Consider the following 19,708-nt stretch of genomic DNA (forward strand, 5'->3'; position numbering starts at 1 on the left):
TTTCTCTCCAAATCCTTCGAACCCTAGCACGTAACATTACTATGTGTAAATAAATACTAGCCAATACTTCTTCAGATATTGTCAAGATACACTTATAATATGTTTTGATAGTTCCTCATTCCGTCGTTGTAGCTTTGATTGGCGTTTGTCCAACGTAGAAAATGTTGAGTGACCAATGTTCAACAGATAATAAATATTTGCTTTATAAATATCTAACAACACTGTTGTATTTTCCAACAAATTCAAGAATAACATAATTCAAGACGCAAGTGGCTAACAAACAGCTTGAATTTTTATTTTTTTTGCATAAATGGAGGCTTTAGGGCCGGGAGAAGGTTCTGAAATAAATGTGGATTTTATGTATAGCCAGATATATAGGCAAGATACTAAGAAGTAGGTAAGTTATAAGGTTCGTTCAAATTATAAGGGTAGAAAGTCGAAAGAGTAGTTATATTAGTTACCTACTTCATCCACTTACGTCTTTAAATATAAAGAGTTTCTTATGAAAATGGACGTGGGAGAGCCATGCTTCGGCATGAATGGGCCGGCTCGACCGGAGAAATACCACGTTCTCACAGAAAACCGGCGTGAAACAGCGCTTGCGCTGTATTTCGCCGAGTGAGTGAGTTTACCGGAGGCCCAATCCCCTACCCTATTTCCTTCCCTACCCTCCCCTATTCCCTTCCCTTCCCATCCCTACCCTCCCCTATTACCCTATTCCTTCTTAAAAGGCCGGCAACGCACCTGCAGTTCTTCTGATGCTGCGAGTGTCCATGGGCGACGGAAGTTGCTTTCCATCAGGTGACCCGTTTGCTCGTTTGCCCCCTTATTTCATAAAAAAAAATGTTGTATACATAATACTAATTCAATTATACGCTAAAACACAAGTTTTCCTTAAAAAACTCAAAGTCACCGTCGAATATAATCCCAGTTAATAAAGAAGTTTGAAACTTTGATCAAAATTCGTATAATAAGAGCGTTTTCTTAATTCAAAAGTCGTTCGAACGCGGCTACAGTGTGAACTTGCTGAGTGTACACAAAACTAAGAGGATTCTGAATCAGCCCGTTATTTGAGACGCAAAATGGATCTTCGCTCATCGCAATTTTGCTTCAGTGAATGTAAATTGTAATACAGCTATAACATTTACCACGATATCGATATTTCTTAGAAAGTAGCATAATGGTGTAGTTTTTTAATATCTCTGTTTTAAAAGCAAACTTTTAGAAAACCGCGCAGGCCAAACTCTTACGGCGCGTTCGGACGTGCGTGTATTTGCCTCCGTGATTCTGCGCGTATTCTGCTATAGAGTTTAGGAAAACAAGCGAGCTGAATCCGCGCAGTAAACGTGTCTGAGCGCGCCCTGCGGTGTGCCTGCGGTGCGGCGGCACCGTGTGACATAATATGGGCATATCATTGATTTTTATATGCAGGACGCCGCAGCGGAACCGCTCCGGCGCCGCGCCGCCGCCGCACCGCACCGTGGTCCGTGTGGCATCTCACTTATAGGAAAAAACTTGAAATTATACACAAAACACACATTTGCTATGTTTTATGATAAAAAAACCGACCAGAATCGATTATTCTCAATTCTACCCCAGCTGGGTCAAACACTTAAGTACTTCAAGGAGACACTAGCAAAAATTAGCAAACAACAACGTCGTAATATTCTAAGGTGGATTAATTTATTACATACAAAAATAATAAAATATATCCTTCTACAGAATATAGAATTGTTTGAAAATTACGTAGCATCATACTTCAGCGTTCTAGCAGTATTAAAAATAACAAGCAGGAAAAATGTCTTAAAAGTTTTATATATGATATTGAATGTACCGTAACTTCTTGGTGGAAATTCATGTTTCACAGTAATAACATACACTTTTCATGCACTTTTTCCACTTTTATTAATTTATTTTATTACAATTATGTTTCACACGACCGGTTTCGATAAAATCATCATCAGGTGTAGTGCAGGTAATTTTAAATTTTTAAAAAATTGGTAAACAAAAATAGTGTTAAAAATGAAACTTTTTAATCGGGACTTAACGCGACTTATTTAAGTAGTAATGCTACTACGAGTACATACTTTTTCTCAGTCCCCTCGTGACCACGGCCGTTGCAACACGGCCGAAACGTCGAGAAAAAGTATGTACTCGTAGTAGCATTACTACTTAAATAAGTCGCGTTAAGTCCCGATTAAAAAGTTTCATTATAATGCAACGCGAAAGTTTAAAATGTTATCTTAATAATAGGGTTGTCAGCATCATGAAAATTTTCTACCATTTAGTACAATTTTCTACCAAAAACAATTTCTTCTACCAAAAAAAAAATTACAAATTAAATTTTTAAAAATGTATAACCTTTGATATTGATAAATTAAGGGAACAAATATAATGAACACCAAAAAATGCACTGATACTCTAAACTTGTTTACCGAAAAAAGATAATTAACACCAAAAAAATAAAGTCTAAAATTGCAATACTACCAGCTATTTTAGTCATGACAACACTTCAAATTATAATCGAACACCAAATATTGTAAATGATCACCAAATAAAGTAAATGATCATCAAATATAGTAAATGATCACCTAATATAGTAAATGATCACCAAATCCTTGTGAGCAAATCAATGCGATATAAATTCTGTCCAAATAAATCACTATGATTGACAAAACATGTAAGCATATTATTAACAAAATATTCGGCCAAGTGTGAGTCGGACATGGATGGTTCCGTACCGTTATAGAACAAAATTAGACCTAAAGTTGTGTTTTTGTATTAACATAATATAATCAAGGCCTTTGCGAAAATATCAACGTGCCTATCGGTTGCCATTATTGATATCGAGCAAAAAAGGCCAAAAAATAACGTTTGTTGTATGGGAGCCCCCCTTAAATAATAATTTTATTTTGTTTTAGTACTTGTTGTTATAGCGGCAGCAGATATACACAATCTGTGAAATTTTTAGAAGTCTAGCTGGAGCGGTTCTTGAGATACAGCCTAAGCCCTAGAGAAAGACAGACGGACAGACATCGAAGTCTAAGTAATAGAGTCCAAAAGAGAGAGAGAGAGGAGGGGAGGAGAGAGGTTTTTTGGGTTCCGTATCCAAAGGGTACAAACGGGACTCTTTTACTAAGACTTCGATGTCTGTCTGTCCGTCTATCTGTCTTCTTCTCTATAATAGGATATTTGCTAAATAAAAATATAATGCTAAGTGCTAACGTATTTAATGTGATCGTGATCGTCTACTACTTTTGGTTTAAGTAACAATGATTTATTTGGAGTAATTTTGCATAAATAGGATAGCGAGATAATAAATCTTTGGTGATCATTTTACATTAAAATGCTAGTATAATGTTGGTGATCATTTACTAATTTTGGTTATCATTTTACTTTAAAATGCTAGTATAATGTTGGTGATCATTTACTAATTTTGGTGATCATTTACTTATTTTGGTGATCATTTACTTATTTTGGTGATCATTTACTATTTTTGGTTTTAAGATGTTAAATCTTTGGTTATCATTTTACATTTAAATGGTGGTCTGTATTTTGGTGATCGTTTACTATTTTTGTCTGTTAAATGTTACTATTTCTGGTGATTAGTTAATTATAAGCCATAAATTAATGACTAAAATAGGAGTTGTACTTAAATAGCAACATAAATATAAAATAGGTCAAAAAATTAAATTATAAAACAATAATTACATTAAATAGATCAAAAATTCAATTTAAATGTCCTTTAACTATAATTAATAAATAATAATATTATAATAACAATTCATAAAATGTCAATATTTATATAAATCATGTCATAAAATAATAAATTCATATAAATCATGTCAAAGTAATGCCAATGTCAATATTATATAAAATTTCTAATTAAATTAAATGTCAAACTTAAAATAAAATTATGTCCAATATAATGTTAAGTATCCTGTAATAATATAGAATTTGAGAGGCATGTCTGATCGTTAAGAAGATTCTCATATTTCTTTAGTAACAACTAAATCATTATTGTTTATTTTCTTCTTCAAGTTTTTTATTACATGAGAATCATCTAATCTTGTAGAGACCATATTTTTATGACTGTGTTTTAATTTTTGTAATGCCACAGCACAAGATTGTTTTGCTATTTTGTTTTCTCTAGTAGCTATTTCAAGGTCCGCTGTCAGATTATCTATTTTCTTTTCGGGTATCTTATTTATATTGGGACAGTATTTTAAGCCTTTTTCTAAAATATTTATATCTTCTTTAGTAAAATTTATAGCAGTGTTGTTTACTATTTTTGGGTAAAACGACGTTTTTGGATTCGTCATTTTGGGTTTCAAGCGGCGAGCACAGCTGAATTACTGGTACTGTATAAAGATTTAAAGCTTAAAATTAGGAAAAATCCCAGCAAATATGGTTCCCTCAAAAATGTAACAACAAACACAAATATAACATCACGGATAGTAGTGGTATATAAAAATTTACCTGCGATACATGTCAAGGAATATGTATAGGCCAAACGGGAAGAAAATTTAAAACAAGAATTAAAGAACATTTAACAGCATAGGAGAAGAAAACAGACAGATCTACATTTGCGGAACACCTAAATGATAATGACCATTTCTTCGATCCTGATAAAGGCCTTAAATATCTACACGTTTTACCAAAAAGCAGGAAGATGGATGCATTAGAAGCGCTAGAAATAAATAGACACAAGAAATATGGGAATCTTCTTAACGATCAGACATGCCTCTCAAATTCTATATTATTACAGGATACTTAACATTATATTAGACATAATTTTATTTTAAGTTTGACATTTAATTTAGTTATTAGAAATTTTATATAATATTGACATTGGCATTACTTTGACATGATTTATATGAATTTATTATTTTATGACATGATTTATATAAATATTGACATTTTATGAATTGTTTTTATAATATTATTATTTATTAATTATAGTTAAAGGACATTTCAATTGAATTTTTGATCTATTTAATGTAATTATTGTTTTATAATTTAATTTTTTGACCTATTTTATATTTATGTTGCTATTTAAGTACAACTCCTATTTTAGTCCATGATTTATCAATATCAAAGGTTATACATTTTAAAAATTTAATTTGTATTTTTTTTTTTGATAGAAGAAATTGTTTTTGGTAGAAAATTGTACTAAATGGTAGAAATTTTTCATGATGCTGACAACCCTATTTTTGTTTACCAATTTTTTAAAAATTTAAAATACCTACACTACACCTGATGATGATTTTATCGAAACCGGTCGTGTGAAACATAATTGTAATAAAATAAATTAATAAAAGTGGAAAAAGTGCATGAAAAGTGTATAACTGTTAAAAGTTTTACTTAATATGTAGAATATTTATAAAGTTATTTTAAACTATATCCCATGAATAGCGAAAATTCAGTCGTACAATTCCGATAACACCGCCATCTTTTCAGTAAGAACCGACAAGAAAAATGCCAGGACTTGAGTTTAAAAATTGCAAGTGATTTTGCAGTTTTATATCGAACAGTATCAGACTGAGTCGTATCTAGTTTCAGCAATTTGTAAGGAACTGGGACTGAGAATTGCGCACCCAAGTAGAAGTCTCGGATAAGCTAAGTACTTAGTACAACTGAACATAATAATAGTCATTATAACAAAACTAGCTATCCCTGCGTGTCTGTCTGTCTGTTTAAAGGCTTAACCGATTTAGATGACCTTTGGTACGGAGATACTTTGAAGAACGGGAAAAAAACAACTTGAGAGGTGTCAAGGGACACCCGAATGGAACGAAGTTATTTCTTATGTTCAAAAAACCTGTATACATAAATTACGCACTCAAAAAAATATTTAAAAAAACGCCATCTATTGACGCCCAGGAATACTAACAACGTGACGGTTTATTCTCAAAAAACGCCATCTAGTTGACGCACAGGAATACTATCAACGCCCTTTGCCCCTACCATGCAGGTACTAATAAAAAAAGTGTCGAGGTCAAATATCGTTCTGTCTAGCCCCCTTTACGCCGAACGCGCGATAAGGAACTTCGTTCCAATAGATTAATTTGTTTTACGGGAAAATGTATGGTTCCCGCACGATAAACCAGTTTCGGTGCAATGGAGTCGCGGTATCATATATTTTATTATAAGGTAGGTTTTTGTAGCCGTTGCTGAAACACGGATCATATTATCATGTTTATCTCGTGTAAAGAATAAGATAATGATACCCAAAAGCAACATAGCCTAAGAGTACCGATTTATTTGCTCACGGATCGTAAATACTTTAGTCCGAGAGCCGTCGACTGTAAAATTGCACACCTTGTTCGATCGTTTCATTTAAATTGTATTGCCTTGGATCTTACATAAACAGTTTGTTTCAAACTTTAACTATTAACTAGACAAATTAACAGTGTAATAAAATAAAATGTGTGGATGCTGCTTTTTTTAGCTGCGAAATGTTTTTTTGCTATTGTCTAACTAATGTGATACAGATCTAGCACACTATAACTATTTTATATAAAACTCAAAGGTGACTGACTGACATGGTGATCTATCAACGCACAGCCCAAACCACTGGATCGATCGGGCTGAAATTTGGCATGCAGGTAGATGATATGACATAGGCATCCGCTAAGAAAGGATTTTGATCAATTCTATCTCCAAGGGGCTAAATAGGGGATGAAAGTTTGTATATAATAATACTTCTTAATGCGAGCGAAGCCGCGGGCAAAAGCTCGTTATTTATAAGATTATTTATTGTGTGCTTTTTTTGTAAATCTGTATGAAAAAATTATTATAGATTAAATAAAACTTTAATTAGATCCTTTTAATACCTATTTTTCAATTCGATTTCACTTTCTGATGTCGATTTTTGGGAAAAATTAATAAAATCACAAATATTATTTGTGTGACCGCAATTCGAATGTTGGAAGGGTCTGAAAAAGTACAAAGTAACGTCATAACGACTAAACAAAGAGCAAGAAGTCCCTTGTGAGTTGAACCTTAAAACATTAAGAAGCTCGTAATAAGTATATTTTTCATCCCATTAGCAGTACTTAATCGCGAGGCCACGAGATCGACTGCGGTGCGGCGATGTAATGTTGCCGAGGAATTTTATTGCCACAATTTCGACGAGCTCTGCGGCTCAGTGGTTGAGCTTGTTGTCAGCGCTCAAGCCGGGGGTCGCGGGTTTGAATCCCGCCAACGGAATAAAAGTTTTATATGTTCCCGGGTCTTGGATGTATATTATACGAGCTTTTGCCCGCGGCTTCGCTCGCGTTAAGAAGTATTATTATATACAAACTTTCATCCCCTATTTGAAACCCTTGGGGTTGGAATTTATCAAAATCCTTTCTTAACGGATGCCTACGTCATAACATCTACCTGCATGCCAAATTTCAGCCCGATCCGTCCAGTGGTTTGGGCTGTGCGTTGATAGATCACTATGTCAATCAGTCAGTCACCTTTGAGTTTTATATATATATATATATATATATGTGTGTATATAAGTATAGTATAAAATATAATAATAATAATAATATCTATGGACATTACTATTTCCGACATATAATATTTCCGTTGTCTGCTACTTGTAACACTAGTCTTTCAGCACGGGCCCAGACTGACGTGGTGTAAAGCGTCCATAGATACTATTATATATTATTAATTTTCCTCTACAGCGAGGAGTATTCTATAACCTAAACAAAATTTACCTATAAAGTTATATATCCACTGAAAATAATGATAATTAATTTTTTGACTTTCATATTAACACCTATTTAACACCCTTTGTCGGTCGCTGATCCTTCTAACATAGTTTTTCGGGATAAATATTATTATAGTATTTCACCTGTTTGGACTATGCCCAAAAAAACCCATAGTCGATTAAAATAATTTATGTACAACAAAATAGAGCATGAATAGTACATTGAAAATATGCAATTTATTTTTTTCTAAACCATAACCGAAACCGATAATTTGAAAAAAATAATCTGAGATACACAGTGTGTTAGTAGGTGTGGTATCTACTTCTAAGTTCGAATCAACTAGTTATTTCTTTTGTTTTTGTGATATTTCTCGTGAAAGCGATGTTGATAGACAATAATGTACAATTAAATAGAAAAAAAATCGCCCAAGTGCGAGTCAGACTCGCGCACGAAGGGTTCCGTATTCGTCGTCCCCTTAATTATTTATTTTATTTTAATTTTGCGATTAAATATTAAAGTACACACATAATTGAGGATTTCGTAAAATATCATGTGTCTATACATAATAGTATAGGAGCCAAAAGGGGCAAAAAGGCACGTTTGTTGTATGGGAGCATCCCTTGAATCTTAATTTTATTTAGTTTTTAGTATCTGTTGTTATAGCGGCATCAGATATACACAATCTGTGAAGATTTCAGAAGTCCAGCTATAGGCGGTTCTCGAGACAGACAGACGGACAGACATCGAAGTCTCAGTAATAGTGTCCCGTTTTTACCCTTTGGGTACGGAACCCTAAAAAAGAATGTCAAATATAACATATTTTAAGAATAAACTAAACCACCCTTGGCTTCTTTCTACATCCTCTATCGGTTGTATCACGGGGAGTGCTCTAAGAAATTTTTCGGAATTATACCACCTGCAACTTTTCGCCATCGCTCCACGCAAAAAATATACCATCCTCGTCACTTTGATGAGTGGCAGTCTTCCACCGTACGTTTTTTGCGTAACTTTCTGCTGCGCACTGTAAAACTCTGAAATAAATTACTGTCAATATATTTTCAATACCCTTCAAAGGCTGGTAATGTACTTGCACTTTGCGGCTCTTCTAATGTTGAACGAATCCATGGGCGACAGTATAGTTGCTTTCCATCAGGTGACACGTTTGCTCGTTTGCCCCCTTATTTTATAAATCATATAAGCCATATCGTGTACTTAATAATCCTAAAAAACAGTACATATTGTATACATATTATTTTCTATACCAAACTAACATTCATACTGTCAGTTATAAAAGTGATAAATATTTAAACATTAAATTCATAAATACATAATTATAACACTGTACATCTGTATTAAAAATGTTTTTACTACGTACTAATCGCCACACTATCGTTTGAAGCATCGCGTCGTCCTGAATATCATATAGATTCCTATAAGAAAAGTCAATTAGTTACGATCGTTTTTAAAGTACACGGTGATTGTTTAATCCAAAAACGACATTTTATTTGGGATACAGTATAAGCAGTCTACTATGCCACATATAAATGGTTTCAATCGATTACGGGTTTTTGGTCCATTCACCTTTGCATTACAAAAAAAAAAAGTTTCGTAATAATTATAAGATTTTATTATTGTGTTTCTTTGTTATGACTACTTAATTGTAATTTTCCATTTTTTTTAGTAAAAGATGGCCCCGTGCGAGTTTCTTACGCCGTTTCTTCTCGGCGGGGTAGTTCTCGAACCGGTGGTAGGCAACATGGTTTCTTCGTTCTTTCTACGACTTTCAAAAAGTTTATCATGATACCCATTTTGAATAAAAATATATTTTATTTATTTATTTATTTTAAGCAAGCTTATTGCGATTTTTTGCGCCGCAACTCCTCGTGTTTGTGGCCACCGCCCAAGACTTCGATCGTTAACGCAACTTTTAAAGTGAGGTATGCCTGACAAGGGTATCCATTATCTAAGGACCAAGCTTCTTAAAGTTCGTCCACCCGAAAAGTACAGTAATTTAAAGACTTCAAATAGTTTATTACGAGACATCTTAAGCGGGACACTCAGCTTGATTTAAAGTAACCTGGTTGATATCTAATATTAAGTAAGTATATAAAATTCTCGTGTCACACTCTTTATGCGCGAACTCCCCCAAAACGGCTCAACCGATTTTAATTAAATTTTGTATGTGCATTTGTTAGGTCTGAGAATATATTTTTATCTACTTTTTATATTGATACTAGAAATAATTTATAATGCACTAGCGACCCGCCCCGGCTTCGCAAGGGTATAAAACATTATACAGCCTATGTCAGTCACTGCAGAAATGATTAGAATCGATTCAGTAGTTTATAATTATATTCATTACTACCCGTGGCCTGCATTGGTCGGAACCGCCGCACAAGCTACGTCCCGCAATTTTAGAATCTGTAATATCTTCGAAAATATTCATTTAAATCATAATATGCTGTAAAGGGCCACATAAGGGATCTATAATCAAATCAATAATGTATTTAAAGTATTTAATTGAATGAGTAAGTATTTTTATACGTTATGGCCGAATTTTTATACGTGGGAGAGCCATGCTTCGGCACGAATGGGCCGGCTCGACCGGAGAAATACCACTTTCTCACAGAAAACCGGCGTGAAACAGCGCTAGCGCTGTGTTTCGCCGAGTAGTGAGTTTACCGGAGGCCCAATCCCCTACCCTATTCCCTTCCCTACCCTCCCCAATTCCCTTCCCATCCCTACCCTCCCCTATTACCCTATTCTCTCTTAAAAGGCCGGCAACGCACCTGCAGCTCTTCTGATGCTGCGAGTGTTCATGGGCGACGGAAATTGCTTTCCATCAGGTGACCCGTTTGCTCGTTTGCCCCCTTATTTCATAAAAAAAAATGGTTAAAATCGCTTCGAAAATAACCCATTATTTAAAGTTAAAATTAAATGACAAAAAAATGTTATTGTAGGATATCCATATATAGACATATACCATCGCGGAGTATTATGTAGACCTTTTCATAGTGTAATACTTAGTACCATTGAGGAAGTTGATTCCTATGCAATTGACAGACCAACGTTATTTGGTCGAATATGTCAATTTAATGTTAATTGTTATCTGTCAGCTGGGTTTGATGTAACGCAACCAAACTACTTAGGTCCCCGATTTGCATAGGAATCAACTTCACTGATAGTACATTATTTTGATAAATCTCGTAGGGTTCAGCCTGCTTTTGCAATGTAAGCGGAAAAAATGTAATTATTTACGACATCACATTAGAAACTCCAAAGTATTTCTGTTATTATACTTATAAACCTTCCTCTTTAATCACTCTATCTATTAATCAAAATCCGTTGCGTAGTTTTAAAGATTAAAGGGAACAAAGGGACATGAGGGAGAAAAGCGACTTTGGTTTATAATATTACATAAATATGTAGTGAAAACAACGTTCCCGGGTTAGCTAGTTTTATTATAAGACTAACTAATTTTGACAAAAATTATGTGTTTTATCTAGACATAATTTCTATTAGATACTTTCTTATGTCCTATAACATTGATTTTTTACTTCAATAGACTACTACTTACTATTCAATAGACTTTAATTAAATACTGTTTCTTTTAAAACGGATTGCTTATCTCGAAAACTTTAAAACTTGTGCATATATGAGCCAGTAAAATGTTTTGTATTAAATCTTTTTGTTTAAGGTTTTTTATCCAAAAGAAACTGGCTTTGACATTTTGGGCTCACCACACGTAATGTAAAAAGTTTTGGACTAACCTTCGTCAGGAAAAAACTATATCTTTTCATTATCCTTGTTCCTAAGAGACAATAAATATTTTGTTCGATGTAATATATTATATAGTACGTTTGTGAAAGTAAAGTACGAAAACTTTGTGGATGATGATTAACATAATATTATTTTGTAAGAGGACAGACATTTTAGAAATAAAATAAATTTGAACCAACAGTTAGTTTATACTATAATTTTTTAAGTTTCAATGCATGATTTTTTTTATGACTTTAATTAGTCCTTTATATCTTTATAAATGAGAATAAAACATAAATAGGCTTCAAAATATTCAAATTTTTCTTTAAATTGAAATTTAAAACATTGATTAAATTGGTACCGTTCAAACGCCGGCATTTAGCGCGCCATGTTGATGACGTCAGATGTTATGTCCCGTGTTTGTTTCCTATAGTGATTCAGTTACTTCGTACTTATTTTCGGGTTCATTTGCTATTGACATCATGGAAGAGGCTAAAAAACCTTCTTACAAGTAATGTGACTTACTGAAGTGCAAAAGCATTACTGTAAACACACCTGACAAAGTATTTTTCGTATTCCAAACGATGTAAAAATACGAGAACCATGGTGTAAGATGATGAAATGGAATAATGACGATCTCTGTGGCTCAGGCCTCAGTGGGTGGGCTGTCGGTAGCTCAAGGTCGCGGGTTCGTATCCCGCCGATGTTCCTGCTGGGTCATAGGTGTGTATTTTTTTTATTTAATTCAGGCAATAAAAATGTAAAAATTCTCGTGTCACTGTTTGTGCGCGAACTCCTCCAAAACGGCTAAGCCGATTTTGTTGAACTTTTGTATACGTATATAGTATATACATTTGTTAGGTCTGAGAATAGGTTTTTATTCACTTTTTAAATTTATACTAGAAATAATTTATATGGCTAAACAACGTTTGCCGGGTCAGCTAGTCTAATTAAATAAAATCGTAAAATTAAGATTTGATGCAAAATATTCTAACATCATAAATGCATTTATGTTCGGTAGATAGCCCGATTGTGCTTTGATAAAACCTAATATACTCATTTATAAAACCTAATATACTCATTTATAAAACCTAATATACTCATTTATAAAACCTAATATACTCATATAGATTCACTATAAATATAGATTCACTAGAAATCATCAGTTTTAAACTATTTTTCTAACAAATACCAAACCACAGTATGAATATCGACGCCGATATGTAACATCTGACGTCACATTTCGTTTCGACCAATGGTGGCGTGTTTAGTAAGTTTGAATTTCCCTCCATTAATTTTCATTTTTTAAACAACATTTTATGGGTTAAAATGATAACTTATTTAAAAAAAAATACCTTTTGATTATAATGTGAGGATGATAAAGATTACAGAAAAATATATTTGAGATGGAATTATTTTTTGCATATTCCCTATTATAATAAATAAAATTAAATAAAAGGTCTTTATTTCAGGCATAAATAATTTTAGTGCAGGGTTCAAACCTCGTCTAGTCAGAGATTTTCTCTTTTATTGTTTTGCATTGTAACTGTTCGTATACCGATCTTGGTTTTCAAGGTAGGTACTATGACAATATTAATAGTTATTACACGACCTCTGCGGCTCAGTTGGTGGGCTTTTAATAGCTCAAGCCGGGGGTCGCGGGTTCGAATCCCGCCGAGGGAACAAAAAGTTTTCAAAGTTCCTGGGTGGTGTATTAAATATTATGTGTATAATATTATAAAAATCTTAAATATATGTATGGTATATAAAGTATTAAATATAAGTATTTCCGTTGTCTGGTACCCGCAACACAAGTCCTTCAGGTACTTAGCACGGGGCCAGACTGACGTGGTGTGAAGCGTCCATAGATATTATATTATTAAATATTATTATTACAAGGTAGTATTTTGATTATGTACCAACATAATACATAAAGCACACAGATTATCAAAAGTGTCTAACTTGCGTTCAGGCTTGAGTGACTTTGAACGTGTTCATAAGTCCATTAACCGCTATGATGTAGCTTCACTAAGTTACTTTTAGTTAAATTAAACATGGCTTATTAAGTTAAATAACTTCAGACAATTACTCCAAACTAAACCCTTTCAGAGCTAGTACGTAAAGTTCACAATATGTTATTATACACGTCATAGTTTAAGTTAAGATGGTATGTTATCAAACATAATAATCAATGTTAAAATCTAGTACTAGATTTTGTGAGAAACTCCTGCGGGAACCCTACTTTTTGTAACACATGGCCTTTATACTTTACGAGGGAACAACTGTGCTTGTGTCAAATTTTATATTTGACGCTTAGGGTCAATTTAGACCTCAACGCGACGAATCGAGGCGAGGTGCAGCATGGCCTAAATTTTGACATTGACATAGCGGCGGCTTTGACAGATTTCAATTGCGTAAGAATCTGTCAAATACATAATTTAGAAATACATCTACGCGTCGCGTTGTGCGTGCGGTCTAAATCAACCCGTGTAAAGACGTCACCACGTTTATAGAGATACTCCTGTACAAAATTGACAGTTTCTGAGCACTAAAAGAATTTCTACGAACAAAATTGCGAGAAGCATCTAGCATTATATTAAAATACGACCCAATTTTCGCGCACAGTTGAGAAAGACTATGCTCACAATTTGACGTTTTATTGTTTCATAAAAATTTAAAACTCTGTGCAAACAAATACATACAAAGCACCTACTTCAGCCGACTCGGCGGTAAAAACAGACTTACTGTGTTTAAAATGTAAATGAGCTTTATCCTTTTGTTTAAAAAGTATTATGCAATGACCACAAGTTTAAAGAAAGAAAGAATGGAAAACAATAATGCGATTACGATTTAGAATAATAGGAATTTAAAATGATAAAAGAATCTACGAACATGTCGTAGCACTCGCAACGTATAGTAGCTCGCTCTACGTAGATACGTGGCACGCTCTACGTATACACGTAGCTCGCCCTACGTAGACATGTTGCTCGCTCTACGTAGACACGTGGCTCGCTCTACGTAGACATGTAGCTCGCTTTACGTAGATGCGTAGCTCGCTCTACGTAGATGCGTAGCTCGCTCTACGTAGATGCGTAGCTTGCTCTACGTAGACAACTAGACACGTGGCTCGCTCTACGTAGACACGTAGCTCGCTCTACGTAGACGCGTAGCTCACTCTACGTAGACTCGAAGCTTGCTCTACGTAGACACGTGGCTCGCTCTACGTAGACACGTTTCTCGCTCTACGTAGACACGTTGCTCGCTCTACGTAGATACGTGGCACGCTCTACGTATACACGTAGCTCGCCCTACGTAGACATGTTGCTCGCTCTACGTAGACACGTGGCTCGCTCTACGTAGACATGTAGCTCGCTTTACGTAGATGCGTAGCTCGCTCTACGTAGATGCGTAGCTCGCTCTACGTAGATGCGTAGCTCGCTCTACGTAGATGCGTAGCTTGCTCTACGTAGACAACTAGACACGTGGCTCGCTCTACGTAGACACGTAGCTCGCTCTACGTAGACGCGTAGCTCACTCTACGTAGACTCGAAGCTTGCTCTACGTAGACACGTGGCTCGCTCTACGTAGACACGTTGCTCGCTCTACGTAGATACGTGGCACGCTCTACGTATACACGTAGCTCGCCCTACGTAGACATGTTGCTCGCTCTACGTAGACACGTGGCTCGCTCTACGTAGACATGTAGCTCGCTTTACGTAGATGCGTAGCTCGCTCTACGTAGATGCGTAGCTCGCTCTACGTAGATGCGTAGCTCGCTCTACGTAGATGCGTAGCTTGCTCTACGTAGACAACTAGACACGTGGCTCGCTCTACGTAGACACGTAGCTCGCTCTACGTAGACGCGTAGCTAGTTCTACGTAGACACGTAGCGAGCTCTATGTAGACATGTATCTTACTCTACGTAGATACATAGAGTATTTCTAGTTATAACTCGGTCTACGCAGACACTTCTTTCATAAGTTCATAATTATTACGCTTGTTGTTTTTTATCTTAATCTACACCTATATTAACTAATTTATTTTTAGTTTACGATTACACATATCCAACAGTTCAATCATTTCTGTCTTGAAACCCGAGATTCAGTGAACAAAAGTCAGAGCGTTGTAGGTTTAATTACCTACGTATAGGGGTACCTTTATCGTGTATAGGCCGTAGGTACAAGATTTCAGAGCTCAGTGGCTCTTTTGTTACCGATATCGGCTGGGTCTGACAACCGTTTTGGGCCCAAAATTCGAGCTTGTTCTTGCTTTATTCATGAGCGAGTCAACCGCACGACGGCATGTTTAGTGCTAAGCATAAAGTTAATATACCTAGCGGAATAGAGAAACAAAGGCCTGAGTAAGAGAGATGGTGACATCTCTCTTAGTGAGAGTGTTAGTGATAACAGTAACACTGCGTGGTAAAAAGAGACGTGTGTGACAGCAGCACTCTTTTTTTGACGTCCAGTCGGCACGTGCCGCGTGTTGACAATTTAATCTCGTAGAAATCATGTTCAATCATGCTTGTGTAAGTGTATATACGTACACATATTTTTACACACAGATGAAACCAGTTTCGGTTACGTTTGACAGCTCGAGATTGTTGCTCCATTCCGCTAGGTATATTAAGTTTATGGTGCTAAGATTTAAAGGCTAAGGAAGCGTTATCTAATGTTATTAGCTGCGGTTTTAAAGATCTTTGTTGCAACCCTATTTATATTAGTTAATCTCAGATTGGTATTGTAGACTATTTGCGCTATTAGGTTGCGATTGTTTTAGGGTTGGTTTAGTTTGTTTAGTATAGTGTTTTAAAAATTAGAATACTCACTAAATACACCGACAAAAGGGAAAATTCACTTTAAAATTCTAAGTTAATATAAAGAAAAATTCAATAAATATGTAACTAAACTAAGTGATAGTACTTTGAGGTGTGTATGGGTTGGCTTTCAGCGCTGCTACTTTCACAGTGAACTTTATACATACACACCCTAAAGTATTATCACTTAGTTTGGTCACACCTTGTATAAAAAAATATATATTTTATACTAGTTCTGTACTACACACTCTGGATCGAACTGTCACCAGCAGTAATTCCGGACATATACGACCTGCAAACCTTTAAGAAGGGAGCGTATTCCCTCTTAAAAGGCACATGCAGCTCTTCTAATGTTGCGAGTGTTCATGGGCGACGGTAGTTGCTTCTATCAGGTGACCCGTTTGCTCATTTGCCTCCTTATTTCATAAAAAAAACATGTAATACTGGAAAATACAGTTGAAACCACAAATTTAGCCACAGAACTTGAATCTCTAGTCAAAAATTTTATATTTTTTTTGACCCTCAAGATTTTGATCAAAAGATTTTAACTTTTTTTTTGTCAACAGGTGGCAAGGTACCCCCGGACCGAACGGTCGTAGTCAACGAGTTAAGGACAGTCTCTCTATCTCTGTTCGCGTGTATGACCGCGCTGTGCATCGCCGGCATTCTGGCCGCCATAGCGCTCATAATATTCAACATCATGCATCGACATAGAAGGTAAGAATCTTATCTTACTGAACATATCCAATTCATCTGCTCTTTACACATAAGCGCTAAAATGGTCACATTTAGCAATTTATCTCATCAGATTAGGAGGAATTGCTAAATGTTTGCCCTAAAATGGTTACATTTAGCAACTCCTCTCAATCAATTCAGCAAATGAATTGTCAAAACTGTCAAACTGACGAATGTCGCATTAACTAACGAATAAAATCGAACTAGACATGAATTGCAAGCAGAGTGACCATGATGCGATTTTAAAAAATTAACCATACTATGATTCATAATATGATTCTCCAAAGCGCCCATTTCAGCCACGCTGATGTTTAAAGAGCAGATAAATTGGATATGTTCATTCGGAAAATTATAAAATGTGGTAAATTGACAAGCCCTGGCATAATTAGGGGCGTGGAAAAAAAGAACCAAAAGAGAGTGAATCACCTGATGGGTTAGCAACCTAAAGGACCGACAAGGCCCATTATATAATATGCCAGCCATTTTAAAAACGTGCTTCGCGGAGCCCTGGGACTTAAGGCCGCGTTTCCACTGACGCGGAGCTGGGCGGAGAGGAGCTTAGCGGTGCCCGAATTGACCAATCACTATGCTCGAAATTTCTGCTCCGCTTCAATGGAAACAGCACGAGCGGGGTGGAGCAGAGCTGAGCGGATATTCATAATAAAAATACAGCGAAGCAATGCGGTGCGGAGGACAACGAGCATTGGGGTGCAAAGCGGAGGTCAGCGGTGCGAAGCGGGGCGGTGCATGACTCGCGCGCAGTGCCTCAGTTAATCATTCAATTAATTCCAAAACCTCCATTCCACACCACTCCACTCTGCTTCAGTGGAAACACTGACCACTTTTCATCGCTCTTCACCGCTCCTCTGCGCCCAGCTCCGCGTCAGTGGAAACGCGGCCTAAAGGGGCTCTATGAGCGATACATAAACTGTTTTTAAAAAATTAAATTAAGAAATTTAAAAAAAAAACCCCGCCAAACAACTTTAAAAAGTAATGAAATAATATTTACTGCCTTTAAGTTCAAAATATAATTCCTAACTTGTGTAAAGTAAAATTTTAGTCCATAATTGTTGTCACGGTGTGTCGGGGGACCGCTAATGTAGATGTTTGATTTTACATAACATTATAGTTTAAGGATGTTCACAGCGAACCGAATCGAGATAATCAGCGACTTGGCGATTGTAGGTTGTAGTTTACTTGGCGGTTTGGCGGGGGTTTTTTTAAATTTCTTAATTTAATTTTATTTCATACTTTTTAAACTTGTGTTGGTTATAGTGCAGAATAATTCCTATCAATAGAATCATATTATTCTCATGATTACCATCTATCAATGTCCTTTTCGATGAGGCCGTTATTCGTTAATATGAGCATAAACATGAAACCTCCACTTTGAGTTCATACGAAGCTCGGTTCCTATAGAATCCAGGTGATGCTCCAGCAGCAGCATGTAAATATTTACTGTCTATCTACTTCCTACTGGTTGTCGCAATTAAAATGAGCCCAAACACGAAACCTCTGCTCTAAGTTGGCGAGGAGTTGGATATCCTATTGATTACCAAGTGATGCTGCAGCACCAGGTCAACTTTCCATTAATATATGTATACGTATATTGTATATTCACAAATGTCACGTACTAGAATGAAATATAAAACCCATCAAACGACTACAAGTTGCTAACGGCATTTCATGAACCAGATAAACCCTGATTGTCCCGCACTGAGCAGGCTAATGATGATGAATTATAGCTAAGAACACTCTCGATCATGTCAGCTTTCAAACAAAAAAACTAGATCAAAATCGGTCCACCAGTTTGAATGCTACGATGCCACGGACAGATACACACACAGACAAACAGACAGACAGACAGACAGACACGTCAAACTTATAACACCCCTCTTTTTTGTCGGGGGTTAAAAATAGTATGCGACACCAGCAGGAAGACAATTCATTCAAAGACAAAACGTAACTTTTTTGGGGTCCGTATTTCAAAAAGGTTCCGCCACCAAAAAGATTGAGAACCGCCGTACTAAGTGATGCGTCAAATGCCATACTGTTTTAGTATTACATGCAGCCACCAACCATATAGTATTAACAAAGCAATATCAAACGCAAGGTTTTTGCTTATCAGTATACACAAAATATAACGAGTGATCGTAACCCAATCTATGGATTATCTTCGTTTATCTTTAAGAGATCATTAGTAGAAAACATATTTTCTGCAATAAATCTAATATCTATAAGAACAACGTAATACAAAACGGAAATAGAATACTGCGTATCCGTCGACAACAACAGCTCAACAATATAAATCTTGGAAAATAGTTCGACAAATCATTTTATCTGGAATCGCAGGAGTTTGAAGTACCCAATTATTATCAAGTTCCCCTTTCAACCGTTAGATAATGGAAGTTGAACAACACATGTCTTACGGCATTCAATTGGAGATTTTATTTCTTGTGTTATGACTCTTTTATTATAAGTATTTTACTGTCTTCTATTATGACTGTATTTTTAAATATTAAAGTTTAAAGTAAAGTGCTTATTAAAGTTTTTAAATCTGTCGAAAAGTCACTAGAGATTTTATTGAGCAAAATGTTTTCGTCAAGTGCAATGACTCTTATACTTATTTCATTATTATTTTTAAACGACTGAAAGTTTACTTGTATAGTTACCTACATCACCTATAACA

At 35.5% G+C, this 19,708-nt stretch overlaps 1 protein-coding gene across 1 annotated transcript in view; it reads left to right on the forward strand.

Annotated features, from left to right (window-relative positions):
* The window catches only part of LOC121729376 (gamma-aminobutyric acid type B receptor subunit 1), a 258,416-nt gene that overhangs the window by 200,077 nt on the left and 38,631 nt on the right, over window positions 1-19,708 (forward strand). Inside the window, exon 10 of the mRNA XM_042117865.1 lies at window positions 16,851-17,001. Coding sequence (XP_041973799.1) covers window positions 16,851-17,001 — 151 coding nt within the window. The remainder of the gene's footprint in view (window positions 1-16,850; window positions 17,002-19,708) is intronic.

The sequence above is a fragment of the Aricia agestis genome, chromosome 8 (genome assembly GCF_905147365.1).
Source record: "Aricia agestis chromosome 8, ilAriAges1.1, whole genome shotgun sequence".
Taxonomy (NCBI): Eukaryota; Metazoa; Arthropoda; class Insecta; order Lepidoptera; family Lycaenidae; genus Aricia; species Aricia agestis.